General features: G+C 34.9%; 1 protein-coding gene across 2 annotated transcripts in view; it reads left to right on the top strand.

The window, feature by feature from the left end:
* ATG2B (autophagy related 2B) overlaps positions 1 to 15,848 on the top strand; it is a 45,369-nt gene that overhangs the window by 8,194 nt on the left and 21,327 nt on the right. The window contains exons 6-23 of one of the 2 annotated variants that reach the window (XM_058025541.1): positions 120 to 299; positions 1,228 to 1,324; positions 2,338 to 2,520; positions 3,179 to 3,333; positions 4,020 to 4,131; positions 4,285 to 4,546; positions 5,413 to 5,563; positions 6,080 to 6,172; positions 6,342 to 6,530; positions 7,803 to 8,076; positions 9,170 to 9,275; positions 10,254 to 10,446; positions 10,635 to 10,777; positions 11,864 to 12,021; positions 12,253 to 12,425; positions 12,732 to 12,879; positions 13,711 to 13,910; positions 14,710 to 14,790. In XM_058025541.1, the coding sequence (XP_057881524.1) occupies positions 120 to 299; positions 1,228 to 1,324; positions 2,338 to 2,520; positions 3,179 to 3,333; positions 4,020 to 4,131; positions 4,285 to 4,546; positions 5,413 to 5,563; positions 6,080 to 6,172; positions 6,342 to 6,530; positions 7,803 to 8,076; positions 9,170 to 9,275; positions 10,254 to 10,446; positions 10,635 to 10,777; positions 11,864 to 12,021; positions 12,253 to 12,425; positions 12,732 to 12,879; positions 13,711 to 13,910; positions 14,710 to 14,790 (2,898 nt within the window). Of the gene's footprint in view, positions 1 to 119; positions 300 to 1,227; positions 1,325 to 2,337; positions 2,521 to 3,178; positions 3,334 to 4,019; positions 4,132 to 4,284; positions 4,547 to 5,412; positions 5,564 to 6,079; positions 6,173 to 6,341; positions 6,531 to 7,802; positions 8,077 to 9,169; positions 9,276 to 10,253; positions 10,447 to 10,634; positions 10,778 to 11,863; positions 12,022 to 12,252; positions 12,426 to 12,728; positions 12,880 to 13,710; positions 13,911 to 14,709; positions 14,791 to 15,848 lie in introns of both variants that reach the window. The other variant, XM_058025539.1, reaches the window with a different exon arrangement.

Below are 15,848 nucleotides of genomic sequence, written 5' to 3'. Positions count from 1 at the left end.
CAAATTTATCATTTCTAAAGTGATTTTTTGTGTGATAAGCGTATTTGAAATGCTTGTGTTTTGTGTTTTTTCCTAAGAAATGGGATACATTCTTATTCCTTTATCTGTAACTTTTTAAGGCAACTGAACCAAAGCTTTCACCTAGCTGGAATCCAAAAATCATTTATGAGCCACATCCACAACTAACAAGAAACTTGCCAGAAATTACTCCTTCTGACCCTGTACAGATCTGTAAGCTGATTGGTAGAATGGAGTTAAGCCTAACATTAAAACAAAATGAAGTACTTCCTGGAGCTAAGGTTAGCCATGTTTTCCTGGTGTTTAACTAAATGAGTAGTTTTGTATTTCTTTTTTTTTTCTAGTACATATGAAAAAGGTGTAATATTCTCAGGGGAACAGAATTGCCGTCGTTTTCATGTTGATTCTTTATGTTCTAACCTAATAAATATGAGTAAAAAAGACCTCTTCATGGTGGTCAGATGAGTCAGGACACACTGAAATCTCTTAAATGAGAATTCCTGTATGTTAGAGAGAGACTCTATTTAAGTGTTTAAAAACCAAATAGACATGGTAGTGAGTATATAAGTAAAGCTGTGTAATATATTCTCCTTCTCTCCAGTTTTTAAATTGGCTGTTGACCTGTTTTGTATAGGCTACCATATTTTATAGAAAGCATAAAGTTTCTACTGCTGTAGAGAAGGATCTTTTTAATGTCCAGCAATTTCTAGTCAATCTTTAACTGTTCTTATTTATTTAGTTAAGAGTCCTTGAAAAATAAGATAACATTTCCTTGGTGTGAAATAGAGAAATGCTTCCAATTTTAAAAGTATTAATATACAAAACAGAAGACCTTTATTGTTTTAAGGTCTATTTCAAAAGGTGCTTACTTGAATATCTCATAATTAATAAGTAAAACTAACTTTATTTTTTATTGCTTTGGGAATTATTAAAGAAAAAAATAGAAGATTAATGAATTATTGAATTTTTTTTCTGTTGAGATTGTGTATTTATTTTAAGCTGATAGTCAGTGACACATCTGCGTTTATCCTGCCAAGCTACAGGTTGGAAGAAACACAAAATTATGTTTCTAGTTGTTTTATAGAAGATACTGGTGTAATGACTGTATTCTTTCCACCATAAAAATCTATTATCCAAATAACTGATTCAACTAATGTAAATAAAAATTCCTTCAGGTTCCTTGACTGCGTTTTTTCCTTTTCTTTTTAGTTGGATGTAGATGGACAAATAGATTCTGTGCATCTGTTTCTGTCACCAAGGCAGGTTCATCTTCTATTGGACATGGTAGCAGCTATTGCTGGACCAGGCAAGTATTACAAGGAACAAAAAAAAAAATTTTTGCAAGATAAAAATGTTTCTTCAGTTGAAAAAAAATTGTGTTGGTACATTATTATGAGTTTTTATCTGATATTAGTAAAATGCTTTGTAGCTGCTGTGAGTTAGGACTATGATTAATTTTTTGTCTTTAATTGCAAATTGTACATCTAATAATGAAACAAACCAGCAAACAAGGGTTGACACATGACTATATAATAATACAAGAAATGAGAAAGTTCTAGGTGGAGAAAACCAGGAGACTGAACAAATTCTGATTCTTGCAGCTTCTGTTTCACAAGAGGAATTTAGCTTCTCTATCCTGTGTTTTAGTGTCAGGCACAGAAAATATAGAACAGGCTGTAATTGAGTTTGTCTGCATTTGTGAAGAACTAAAAGCAGTGTTTCAATTACTGCAGTAGAAGTATGAGAGTGTTTTGGTTTGTTGCCCTCATCTATTTTATGTAGCAACACTTGTTGGGGTAAATAATCTTTTTGAAAGATAAGTCATATCCTGGGTGGGTGGTTAATATTCTTCTGATACTGATCTACTTGTTTTATTGGATGTGCTCATTGTTTTTGGACAACTGGAGAAGTATTACATACAGTTTCCCATGTGTGTCATCTTCAAACCTGAAACTTTATTTTTTATAATAATTTTTATATTTATTAATATAACTTAATTCCTTAATAGAAAACCATTAAGAAGTTGTGGCCTTAGTCCCTAAAGCTGACTAAGAGAAATATACGCATCTTATATGCCATCACACTGCATATATAACCTTGAAATGTTTTCATCAGATATGCACTTAATAAATGCTGGGAGAGAGTAATCTGTTCTGAACAAATAAAACCTTCAAACCAACAAAATGCACAAATACCCACATCTGATATATAACTACACATGCAAATATATACCAATGATTCATTTTCAGGTTAATTTTTGAATTTTATTAGGGATACAGGAAATTACAGTAGGATTTTTATCCTTTTTTTTGAATTCAGAGAGTCTGAGCAGGATAGAATTGTCCAACAAAGATAGGAAGAACCGGCCAATGCAGCAGGAGGACGAGTACCGCATTCAGATGGAGCTGAAACGTTATTTGAGGAAAGAGTCTTTGTCTGCAGGAGCATCATCTGAACAAAGCTTCTATGAGACAGAGAGTGCCAGAACGCCTTCTAGTCGTGGCAAGTATAAAAGATGATGCAAAATAGCAAATAACCTGGTGTTAAGATTGTTTAAATTGGTTGTTCATCTTTTAATCTTACCAATTTGTGTATTAAAATAAGTTTGACTTGAAGTAATTATATGGCATTAATGGTAAAGTTCAGTAAAAAATTAACTAGTTTAGGTATCAGGCTGGACTTGATTCAGTATTTCCTTAAAATGGTTCAGTTTATGTTAATGTGAAGTATGCTAAAAACACATACAGCATGACATCTTTTCAAATGCGTGGTTGAGGAAATTACATCTAGAGTAATAGTTGTGTTTATCTCATTTTATGTGAATACTTTTTTGCTTATTATTTTAAATGTGAAATACTTTGATTTGTCAAAAGGAGAATGTATCAATTTATAGAAGTTATATCAACTTGAATATGAAAATGAGGTATTTAACTGTTCTGATATTCATGTGGTTTTTTTGTAGTTTGATTTTTATTTAATCTCACTCCATTGACACTACTAGTCTCATGTCAAGAAAACTTGGGACTTTTGTAAATTATATATTTAGCTGGTTATTCTGTCTAGCAGTTAGATTTCTAGACTCAAAAATACATTTCTGTTAGAAATAAAGGGTTTTTTAAAATTAGTAAATAACTATTAATTATCTGTGATTCTCTACTAGAGGAAGAAGTTTTCTTCTCAATGGCTGAAATGGACATGTCCCACAGCCTTTCCTCCCTTCCACCTCTTGGAGATCCTCCAACCATGGATCTAGACTTGTCTTTAACCAGTACATACACAACTACACCAGCAGGATCTCCACTGAGCACTACAGTGGTATAGTATTAACTGCATTTGGAATCTTTTAGAAATTAACACTTCTGCCTGAAACTGTTGCATAATTGCTACATTCTTTACAATGTCAGGAGCTGTTGCAAAATTCTAGAACAATTGAAATGTTTAGAGCTGATAGTATTCCTTTTATGCAATGGAAATGGTATTGGAATTATTCACATTTTATTTGGCTAAACCAGGAAATGTGTTTTCAAATGCCTTGACGCTTATATAGAATGCTTCATGATTTATTTTCTTTTTAATTACTGCATGTGTACTACCTGGTTTTCTTTTAAAATAGACTACACAGGCAATGTTGTATGAAATTGTAGTATTAAATTTTTCCTCAAACAACATAAAAACTATGCTGTTCTTATCACTATCTTTCCCAAATCTGTTGTGTACCTAATGTTTTCTGTAATGAAAAGCATGGAGAGTAGTTGTAGAACTAGAAAAATATATGCTCATGAGGAGTGCAACTTTAGCCTTAAAAACCTGTGGAATTAAAAAGCATATCTTGAAATACAGCATACCTGCATTGATAAGTTGAGCACTAATTCTCCATGAAATGGCATGCTGTTGATTGTTTATGCATGTTGGAGTGTTTTGGTAATTTACCTCATTATCTATGTTTGATTTAATGTCTAACAACTCTGCAAATTTAAGGTCATATATATTTTTTGTTTTAGCTGCAACCAACTTGGGGTGATTTTCTTGATCGTAACAAACAAGAATTACAGCCTCCAAGAGGTTCCTCACTAACAGCCAATATGGTTCACCAGACATCCATAAGAAGGACATGTAAGTAACAACAGATAGATAGTTTTGCCTAGATAATTATGAAAATGAATTGTTGTGCAGCAACTTGGTAAAAAGAAATGAAAATCAAAAGTAAGATGATTTTATAAATGTGTTATTGCTGAAAAATTACGTGAACTTAATTTTGTATTTCAGCTATTCCATCCAGATCTGTTTCTGTGGATGAATCCAGACCTGAGCTACTTTTTAGACTGGCAGTTGGAACTTTCTCAGTGTCTGTACTTCATATTGACCCTTTACCCCCACCTGAAAGTTCACTGAACCTTAACCCATTGACACCAATGGCTCGGGATTTCTTTGCCCGAATAGAAAAGATTGAGCCAGTTAAGTTTTCAACAGAAGATTTTCTGTCCTTCCGAGAAGTATTTGCAGAAGCTTGTTCTCATGATCACCTTAGGTATAACTTTGCTTATTAATAAATATAAGTAACAAAAATATATTTTAAGTAAATTTGAATAAAGTAAGTTTATTACCATAGGAATTGTGTCACTTAATATTTTAATTGCATTAGTCTTCTTTATTATTTTCAAAATAGTCTTGAATTTTGACATCTGTTGTCCAAGACATCTTTTTAAAAAAAGTTGAAACAGAAAAAGAAAGGAGAATAAACATTAAAATCACCTAACTTTTTAATAGATTAATTAAATTAGGTACAGTTTCTATGACAGAAGCCTAGAGAGTCAAGAACAATTAAGTAAATATCTTTAGAAATAGCTGTGTTTTACAGAACTATTGTTATTCCAATGTAGTGATTGCTGCTTTAAGGAGCTTAGGGTTTTACTTAGTGCAAAATATGATATCAGTAGGGATAAAGCCTAAGTGAGAACAAGATAATAAAGTCAGGCAACAGTCTCTTTTTTTGCAGAAATTTTTACCATCCCAGTACAGTGTATGAAGTAAAATATTTAAGGGTATATATATATATTTTCTTACCTTATGTATGTAATTTAGACTTTGTGAGACATTTGACTTCTTCATTGTCTAAGGATGTTAGTTTTATATGAACTGCACCTCAGGATAGATGCCTAAAATGTTCTTTACAAATTTCTCTATGCTGACCGTTGTTGATTATATAACATGAGCTTCATTGTTTTTGTTGCTAAATCTGTTACAATTAGATATTTTCATGTATTTGGAGAAATTATGTTGTTTTAATGATTTAAAAATGATTGTAGTGATCCTTTTTGCCTACTTGAGTTTTGACTTTTCATAATTGTTATTGATTTATGCTACTTTTAATAATTATTAATTTTAATAATCCAGGTTTATAGGTACTGGCATCAAAGTGTCTTATGAGCAAAGACAAAGAACTGCCTCGCGAAGTTTTAGTACTGACTTATCCATTGGTGAGATGGAATTCCTGGAATGCCTTTTTTCTACTGACTCTCATTCCATGCAGCCTCACTATACAGAGGTATGTTAAAAATAAAGAGTTCCATAAAAAAGAAATGTTAATTGTATAACTGAGAATGGTAGATCTTAAAAAGGTTGTAATTAAAATGTCTCTTAATGTTTTTTTTAGTTTTTTAAATATGTTACTGTTTTAAGGTTAAAATTTACATTTTAATTCTGAGCTCAAATAGTGAACCAACTTCTGTCATACCTGACAGGAACAGCACCAAGTAGCCAAACTTTGTTAGTTACTTCTTAGATATGCTTAATGTGATTTAGGTATTAGCTTTTGGAAAACATTTACTCTAAGTAATGGAGTTGAGCAATGCAAAGGTTTCTTGTGGCAGTGATTATTCTTCCAGCCCTTTAGTGGTCAGAGATACAGTAAAGTAGCTGAATATGTGGATTGAGTAAACAGTTGAGCTGGGGCCCTGTTCACTGACTTCAGTGTGGGGTTACCTGTCTGTTCTAGCTAAAATGTCATAATGTGGCAACTCATTCTTATTTATTAAACATTTTTAACTTTTTCTTCCTGAAGCTGCTGACATTTCATTCTGAAGAAAGAAATGATTCTCATTCTATGCCATGCCTTCAGCTGCATTATAAGCATTTAGATAATAGAGGACCTCAGGTAAGGTGGGAGATGTAAATGACTAAGTTTCTGTACAATAACCTTTGTCTAATTTGGTTCATTTGAACAGAAACTTGACTGTAAAACAGAATTCTTAACTGCTACTTATTATAATTTGTTTCACTGTATTGTGTTGAAGATTTTAGTGCTTTTTCTCTTTTCTTTTCAGGGTAGTCAAGGGAGACTCAGCTCTGTTCCACAGAAAGCAGAGTTACAAATAAAGTTAAGTCCAGTGTTTTGTGAGCTGGATATTAGTATTGTAGACAGGTTAAATTCCTTACTTCAACCCCAGAAACTAACTACAGTGGAGATGATGGCATCTCACATGTATGCTTCTTACAATAAGCACATAAGTCTGGTAAGTTTAAAGTGAAGTTGATTAATCAACTTGCTGGGTTTTTTTGCAGGAGGAAGTCAGGGTGACAGTAAGCCTAAGACTGCTAGTTCTGATTGATTGTGGTGGCTGAAGTGCTTTTTTTTTTTGGTGTGAAAGGTTTTTTTTGTTTGGTAGGTTGACTGGAGTTTGTTTGGTTTTTCTCAACTTCTGACACAGATGCATTTTGCATTCAGTGATTGTGTGCTTGAAAACAGACCAAAAGACAGTGGTAGATGCTTCACAAATTGCCTAAGTCCTCAGATTCCTGAAGCAAGGAGAACTGGGCAAAAAAGAATAATCTTGACTGACTTCTCATCCCTAATCTGTCCCATCATGCTCTCCAGCAGCTGATATAAAGTGTTGCTAACAATTCCACCTCTATGTTAAAATCTTTAATTGCCACAATCAGCCCAGTTGTCTCTGTGGTGTATTACCTGCTTTTGGGGTAGGTGACAGAGAGAATGGGGGGCATATGCATTGCATTCTAGTGTTCTGGGACCAACAGAAAGAAAATGAAGCTTATTTGCCTTGGTTTGGGTTATCACAATAGCATTAAAACTTAAGGATTTTTCTTAAAATACTTGAGGAATGATTACCTGCATTTAACGGATTTTCTACACAGCAACAAAAATCTTCATGTAATTTTATTGCTGCATTTACTGATTATGGAAAAATCAGCTTTCAAAATGATTTAAGAGACTCCTAAAATTTTAAAACATCAATTATTTCTGTAAATATAATTGTCTTGCAAGTTTGATTCCTTTCAATGATCAGCAAAAGGGCGAGGGTATGAAGGACCTGAAAGGGACAGGAGCTGGGCACCCTGACTTCTTGCAAGGGACAAATACACATGATAGTAATTCCTACTTTTTCAACAGTAGCAGTTTTTAAACAAGTGTCTAAGACATGGTATTTCTGAACTGCAGCTGAATATTGTTTGGTACTTTCACTATCTAATTTTGGAGGAAAAATAATTGCAAAAATAGCAGGTTCTTTTAAAGATTGCTAATCTCTGCAAAAACTTGACTTCTAAGTAGAATCTTCATGATACCTATAATAGAAAAATATCCTAATAATAAGCGCAGTTGGTCTTGATGTGTTTTTTCTGTGATACACAAATAATATTTTTTGTTTTCAGATATTACATCATCAACAGCTTTCCCCATAGTCACTTTTAATGCTATTTTCTCTAATTCAAAGGGTTTTTTATTCACTCTGGTTTGTGTTTTGTTTTTTGTTGTTTGGTTCTTTTAGCATAAAGCCTTTGCTGAAGTTTTTCTGGATGATTCACATACTCCTGCAAACTGTAGAGTTTCAGTTCAAGTCACTGCCCCAGCATTAAAACTCTCTGTTCGCTTCCCAATCCCTGATCTACGGTCAGATCAGGAAAGAGGACCATGGTTCAAGAAATCACTTCAGAAGGAGATTCTTCATCTTGAATTTACAGATTTGGAATTTAAAACTGAATTTGTAGGAGGGTCAACTCCAGAACAAGTTAAATTAGAGCTTACCTTTAAAGAGCTAACTGGTAAGAATGTTAATATTCAGAAGTCCTTTTTTATTTTTCTAGGTACTGTGTAGTGAGAGAGAGGTCCTCTCATATGGAGTAACCCAGGGAGTGTCTTTCCACCTGAATTTTGGAGTAGATATGATATCTCTACTGTAATTTTGTGTTCTGTACTAAATACCAATGTAAGTCCAAACAATACTACTTTGAGGAGAGGCTGTGTGTCCAGTTTGGGGCTCCTCAGTAAAAGAAAGACAAGGAGCTCCTGCAGAGGGTCCAATGGAGACCTCAAAGCTAATGAGGGGTCTGGAGCATCTTTAATATGAGACGCTGCAGGAGCTGGGCCAGATCAGTCTGGAGAAGACTGAGAGGGAAATCTCATAATTATGTGAATATCTCAAAGACAGGTGTCAAGAGGATGGTGCCAGACTCTTCAGTGGTGCCCAGAGACAGGACAAGGAGCAATGGCCATAAACTGAAACACAAGAAGTTTCACATTAACATGAGGAAGGACTTCTGTACATTGAGGGTGGCTGAGCACTGGAACAGGTGCCCAGGGAGGTCATGGAGTCTCCCAGACCCACCTTGGACACACTCCTGTGTAACCTGCCCTAGGTGACCCTGCCTTGGCAGAGGGGTTGCTCTAGATAAATCCAGAGGTCCTTTTCAACCCTAAAAGTGCTGTGATGCCAGGACTGATTCCCTAAATAACTGTCATGGAAAAACTTTAATAATTTTATGCCTCTAGTATCTTTCAAAGTAATAAATCTGTGAGACTGATTTATATTGGCAATCTTCTCTGCTGTCTCATTTTGTGTACTTAATCAAGGCTATGACAAAGTAGTGATGCTATAAATGTAAATGCTGGTATCTATGCATTAGAAGTGTCTGATTTTCCAACTACTGCTAGCTAAAAATAATGTGAAATAATTTTTGTTTCTAAAAATTAATGTTAATTTTTTGGAAGAAGAGATGACAAAATTTGCCTAAGTAGCTTAGTAAGTAGCATTGGCTAGTTATGCTTGTTTGACTCCAACTTGAGGAGTGAGTGGCTGACCTGAAGTTAGCACTTGTCATTCATCTGTTAATTTCTAAAAAATTTCTTTCTATTCAGGTTCGTTTGAAGAAGATAATGCAGAAACACCAGTAAAATTTTTTCAGGTGTCAGGTGGCACAGATGGAGATATAACATCATCATCAGACAATTTTGACTGGCCTCGGTAAAATAAATTTTCATGTTTTTAATGTGCATTGATTAAGTTTTTATGAAGAACAGTTGTTTTTCTAATTTTCATCCAGAATGCATGTAACTATTAAAAAGACTCCAAGAATTTATAAAAAACCATGGAACTTCTACATTTATAATAATGCAATGTGGTTTTTATAGTACAACTTCTGTATGGACTTGAGTAAATTTCACTGAAAGTTAGATAAATGATTAGAGACTTGAAACTTTTTCCCATATTTTTTTTTACTTTACCTTTTCTCCTGCATTCATGACTGAATACCAAACCACCCATCCTAGTTAAATTTTGCCTCAAAATAATATAAGACATAAGAATAGTAAGAGTAATTACATTATGACTGAATTATTACAGCTTATATCACATGCGAGGCAATACAGTGCTTCAGACTTACTGAAAACAAGAACCTGACAGCTGAAGCATGTAATAAGATATTTAAAGAGGCAGTTTTAGATTTGCTACAGAATTTGCTGTGTACATTGTTTGCCACAAAATTCAGTGGCTTTCTGACAGTAAGTTTATGGGGACATTTTTTCTTTTATAATGGCACAAATAAAATTTTCTATAACAGTGTTTACATGTATAAAGCTACACCATACAGTAGAGAATTTTTAATAGCTGTTAATGTTCTAGTGAAACAAGTTTTATTTTGAGAGAGTGCTAGATTTTTGTTAGATCACCTAATGGAGTTGAAAAAAGCAGACACTTAAGGTTTTCTTTCACCTGATGGTACCACATCCCTTTGTGTGTGTAAGTTAGTTTTTTTCTTAGTAGTATTGATTTGGGTAATAAAATATGTTATTATCTAATAAAAAAGTCCCTGGAATTTTTAGTTATTTAGTTTATGTGTATTTAAAGGCAAGCCAGTAGAACTAGTGGACATGTGACAGAGCATAAATATAAACATTTTAAGCATCTCTAATTGCTTATTCTGCTTAACTTCTCCAATGTCAGGATTGTATTGAAAATAAACCCTCTGGCTGTGCACTCTATTCTGGAAAGGATAGCAGCTGAGGAGGAAGAAGGTGATAATAACTTTCAAGAGGAAGAAGAAGGAGGGTCTCATTCTTTGAAGGATGTCTGTGATATTAGAAGACCAGAGCCTTCTCCATTTTCTTCTCGTAGAGTCATGTTTGAAAATGAAGAGGTACTACAACATTTTGTTATTGCTTTGTGCTTATGATAGAGAAAATGAATACTGTCTCACTACTTTACATGCAACTTCTGGCTTCCACTTTTGGTTTTGTTTTGGGGTTTTTTTGGTTTTTTTGGTTTTTTTTTTTTTTTAGTGGTGTGTTTTTTTCTTTAACTTAATTATTTTCTTTTTTCTTTCAGATGGTGATGCCAGGAGATATAGTTGAAATGACTGAGTTTCAGGATAAAACAATTAGCAATTCTCATTATGTACTGGAACTCACGTTACCAAACATTCACTTAACACTACCAAACAAAAGCTTTTATGAAAAACTGTACAACAGGCAAGTATAATTGTTTTGCTTGGTTATCATGACCTGTACTCTCTGTTCTGTCTCACTTTTGATAAAAGCAATTGTCTAAGCAGGTATAGCAGGAACTCATTTGTACAGCTTATTTAAAAACACAAAGTGCTATATAAATATTTTTCCAAGTTAACATGACACCATTGTGTCATGCACCTGATCAGTGCTATGGCAGCTGACTGCTAAGAAGTGTTTGGCAGATTTTGTGAACAAAGGGTGAAGCTAAATAGACTTTGGCTCTCAGTGAACACTTTGTTCAGATCTCTGTGCAGTGTTTCATTTTGCTCTAATCTTTCTGGTTTCTTCTTTAAACAGATTATTACACTTCAGAAACTTGCACTCAATTTTACTCTTCCCATCTAAAAATCTAGAGCTTGCAAGACAGTTAGAAAAAAAAAAAACCTAATCCAGTTTTGTAAGGCTCACAAAGGTTTATGAAAATGTAGAGAAAGCAAGCCAAATTTATAGATGGGTATTCGTTTATATCTGTTAGTTTGCTGTCTGAAAACCAGCAAAATACTACTAGATTGTTACTGTGCTGTGCAGATATGCGAGAGAGATTGTGATCTATTTTAGTCTCTGATAGACATTACTTCCAGTATTTTCACTTCCAAAGTGACAAAGCAGAACCTTCCATTGAATATTTTGTTGTAATACTTATCTACTGAATGTCTTTACCCTGACAGACACACTCACTTGAAATCAAAAGAATGAATGGTTCGGGCAACTTAGTTGAAAATTGATGTGATCAAAATAGGGGTTTCTCAACTCTCCCTCCCACCTACTGAGCAAATATATACCCACTTATAGAGTCTTTTGTGTCACCATCACATGTTAGACTTTGATGTGTGCATACCATAATGACAGAAGAGAAGTTACTTCCATTTTTTTATTGCTTTTACTAATGAATATATTATTGTTTTGTGCTCGTGAACTTTATTTTCTCTGTTTATGGAATCTGGAATCTGTTATATAAGGTCTGCAAAGGAATTATGCTTGACTGACTTAATAGAAAATGGGAATATAGTCATATATTTTGTGTAATGATAATGTATTTCTTCCTAGGATCAGCAATGATTTATTGTTGTGGGAACCCACAGCTCCATCTCCTGTAGAAACATTTGAAAACCTTTCTTATGGTGTTGGACTATCTGTGGCCAGCCAACTCATCAACACTTTCAGTAAAGACAGCTTCAGTCAATTTAAATCTGCAGTTCATTATGGTAATACACTTAATAAATCATCTAGAACTATAGTGCTTTAGAAGTGTAATTGGCTGAAGTGATTAAGATGTTAGTGGAAAGATTTTGTAAACTTATGGGAAAGCATAAACCAAGAAATAACGATAAGGTAGATTACTGTTTAATTGGGTAAAATAAGTGTGAAATTGAATTGCATTGCCAGTGGAGAAACAGTGGCCTAGAGAATGAGTTGTACTTCATTTTGTCTATTAGATGATGAAAGTGGATCTGAGGAAGAAACACTACAGTATTATTCCACTGTTGATCCAAACTATCGTTCACGCAGAAGGAAAAAGCTTGACTCACAGAATAAGAACTCACAGAGTTTTCTGTCTGTTCTGCTAAATGTGACACATGGATTAGTGTCAATATTCACAGATGTAAAGGTAAGGCGCTGGGGCTGGAACAAGTTTTTTGTTGTTTTGACCATGGGTGGCCCCTTCATGCTGTAGGTACCTATCTGAAAGGAGGTAGTGTTTTTAACAGTAACTATAACCTTTATACTACTCTAACTAGGCAGTAATGCAACACAATATTTTGCAAATTCTGTGTACTTTGCTTCATGTGAGAATAACTGAAATGCAAGCAGGAAAACATGTATTGGTAGCAACTGTTGTGTTAGTTTAGACTGCCTAAATGCAGCAAACTGTCAGCAAACAATAATTTTATCATTTCTCTTCTTCCTTCAGCAGGATGATGGAAATACACTGGAAGGAAAATATGGTGAATTTTGGTTTGAGTTCAACGGTGGTTCCCTTTTCAGTGTGACTAAATATGAAGGTTTTGAGGACAGACACTATGTTTGTCTCCATTCTAGCAGCCTCAATTTATATCATCAAGGTAGGGATGGGATTGAGGTGGCTTTGGGGCTAAATTTGAAATTAACTAAGCTTGAAGCTTTTTAGGAAAAGGCTGTATTTTTTTCTCTTTTCTCTCATAGTGTGTCATTTGGTACAATGAATATAATTTATTGCTAATGTTTCTAAATGCTACAGTAATGCAACTTCATTATAATTGTATTTAGTTAAAATTTAGCTCCAACTTTCCAGACCACTGCTGGTATTTACAGATACTGTGATCCTTTGGCAAATTAGCTGTACAGCCTATTCTTTACTATGAAAATGCACTCTTCCTACATGTTACTGGTTGTTTAATTGAAAAAAGTACAGGTTACCAGTGTCTGCTGTGTTTTTCCTCAGTAGCTAGTTGTCATCCACAGGTGAAGAATTTTGGCTGTGCAGTTTGTCGATGTCTGGTAGCCCCCATGTAGTTAAACATTTCAAGGTGTCCCCCTCAGATGCCTGGGAATCAGTGGTGGTCATGCTTCAGTGCAAGGCATAGTTGTTATGTGTTGAGACATTAGCCTGGCACTAGCTCATAAAATGGAGACACATGTTCTTCATGTAACCTGTAGGAGATTTCTGTCCTTTATTTCAACTTTGCTATTTTGTTGGGCAAATAAACTCAGTTCCTAATAGACACATTGAAGATGCTAGCTAGAGCTGTGGTTTTAAATATTGGATCACCCATAACCCTCCCTTCACAGTTCTCAGTTGTGCATGACTAACTTTGGTAATTAAAATAATTTTGTAGGCATGAAGCATAAAAAGGATTTTCCTTCACACTTCATCAGTGACAGCTTTGGTAATTCATTCCAAAATGTCTTTGCAGGTTTGGTAGATGGAGTTGTCCCTTCCTCTGAAGTACAACTGCCCAGCACAATACGTCCCCATTGGTTAGAGCCTACTATTTGTTTTTCTGAAGAGGATGGTCTTAGTAGGACTACTTCAGATGGTGTAGGAGTGGATAGTCCCAGTATGCTGACTGTTGCAGTCAAAATCCAATCAGATAAAATAGAGAGCAATACAAAGGTTTGTGTCATTTGTACTTTTATAAGTTGACTTATCTCAGTTATATGGAAGCATCTAGACATGGAGTTAGAAGGGTTACAGATGAAGAAGCCATATAGTTCTCAGACATTAATTTTCAAATTACAATGTTCTCTTATAATCTTTGTGTGGATTATAAAATTTAAGCAGCAGCTTAATTTACTAATTCTTCCAATGCTTCACTTTGCTGATCATGCTATTTTTTTATGGAATGCATTTTTTGAATAGTTGACATTTTTTGTTTTTGTTGAGTTTCTGTTGTCAAAATAGGCAAGAACAACTATAGAATAACACTGCAGTTAACTAGCAGTGTCATCTAATAGGCAGCCTTTGCTTACCTATTTGGAATGGGACTGTTAAATGACAGTAGCATTCATTAGTGTGGCTGAAAGAGGACCTCTTAGCTGGCATAGTGGTGACAAACAGGTTGGTTGAGTTATCTTAAGAAAGATTCTGCAGACCAGCAAAATGTTGTGGGTGTTCAGTTGTCTCACATGTGAACTACTTTAAGTTGATGCTCCTGGTACTCCTATTTCTGCTGAATCCCAGAGTGAATGTGCAGGCAGCCTTCCTTCCTACCACCACCACAAAACTGCCATTTCTGCAGTGTCCTGTTGCCAAAAGTATGATACTGTGTTATCCAGGGTTTCTGTATTGGAAGGCAGGGTTTTTCTAGACACCAGGAGATTGTTGGGTGCAGAAGGGTAACACAGTTTCATAATCTAGATGTGAAATAGTTACATGTTTCATGTAAGCCAAGTCATGCAACTTTGTTGTGCAGGAATTTCTGGTGGCTGTTGGACTGCGAGGAGCCACCCTTCAGCACCGTGTGTTGCCTTCAGGCTTAAGCTGGCATGAACAGGTCAGGCTGCTACTGTTTTCTTGATTACATCTTCAATTTCAGTCTCATTGCCTTAACTATCAAACTAAATCTTGATTGAAAATCTTGATGTTAGGCTGTGCTTTATTATCATACTCTGCTCATGAAAGTGTTGTTCTTTTTTTCCTGTTTCTCTTTGAGACCATTGACAGATGATAATCTTACTTTTAAATGATTTCTTGTCTATTCACTTGGTACTGTTCCTCCCATCATCCTAACTTTCTGTCCATTACATGTGAGGGAGGTCTTGGCAGGGTTTACTTCATTCTGTTGGGGTTTGGGTTTTGGGTTTTGTTTAAAATTCAGATAAAAAAAATCTCAGTCGTGCAATACTATTCAAGTACTTAAATAATCCTTAAGTTAAACATATCCTCAAAAGAAGCAAACTTGCAGTTCTGAAAGCATTTCTGATTTTTTCCTTTCTGCTCACTTTATCCCTCAAGTCTCATTTCTCAGTTGTATATTTCCTGTTTTGTATTGCTGAAAAAGCAGTACTGGAGGACTTTAGGGAGGCAGTGAGCAGCAGTTTACACAAACACTTCTGAATGAGAAGGGTTGTTGTCATAGATGTGGATGCAGAGGTAGAGCAGAGCAGAAAGGGCTGGAGCCCCTTGATCTGTGTGTGTGCACAAGGCAAAACACACCATTAGCACAGGAGCAGTGTCATTGCCTGTCCCTGCCCCATACTGGATTACAGACAGCAACCCTTGACACTCAGTCTGCTCCTGTTCATCCTCCAGTCTGTATAATATACTGATTTTTACATGCATTGTTACTGTGTAACTTTGTGGAGCTGAACTTGGAGCTTTGGACTCTGCTGTGCCCTTATTTTCTCCTCAGTATAATATTCCCATGGTTTGTGTAGCCTGCTTTACACCATGTTGCTTCTTTGCTCTGTGAAATTTTTCTCAAGTAACATTTCCAAGTGCATCACAGGCAATCTTTTTTGAAGGGGGAGGGATCAAATAAAAATTGTCCAAAAAGGTAGTTAAATTAAAAATCAAAAGACTAGCAGTGATGGTATACCCCAGGCCTGGAAT

Source organism: Melospiza georgiana, chromosome 6 (assembly GCF_028018845.1).
Source record: "Melospiza georgiana isolate bMelGeo1 chromosome 6, bMelGeo1.pri, whole genome shotgun sequence".
NCBI lineage: Eukaryota > Metazoa > Chordata > Aves > Passeriformes > Passerellidae > Melospiza > Melospiza georgiana.
The sequence above is the reverse complement of the archived record's forward strand: the minus strand, read 5'-3'. Positions and strand labels throughout refer to the sequence as shown.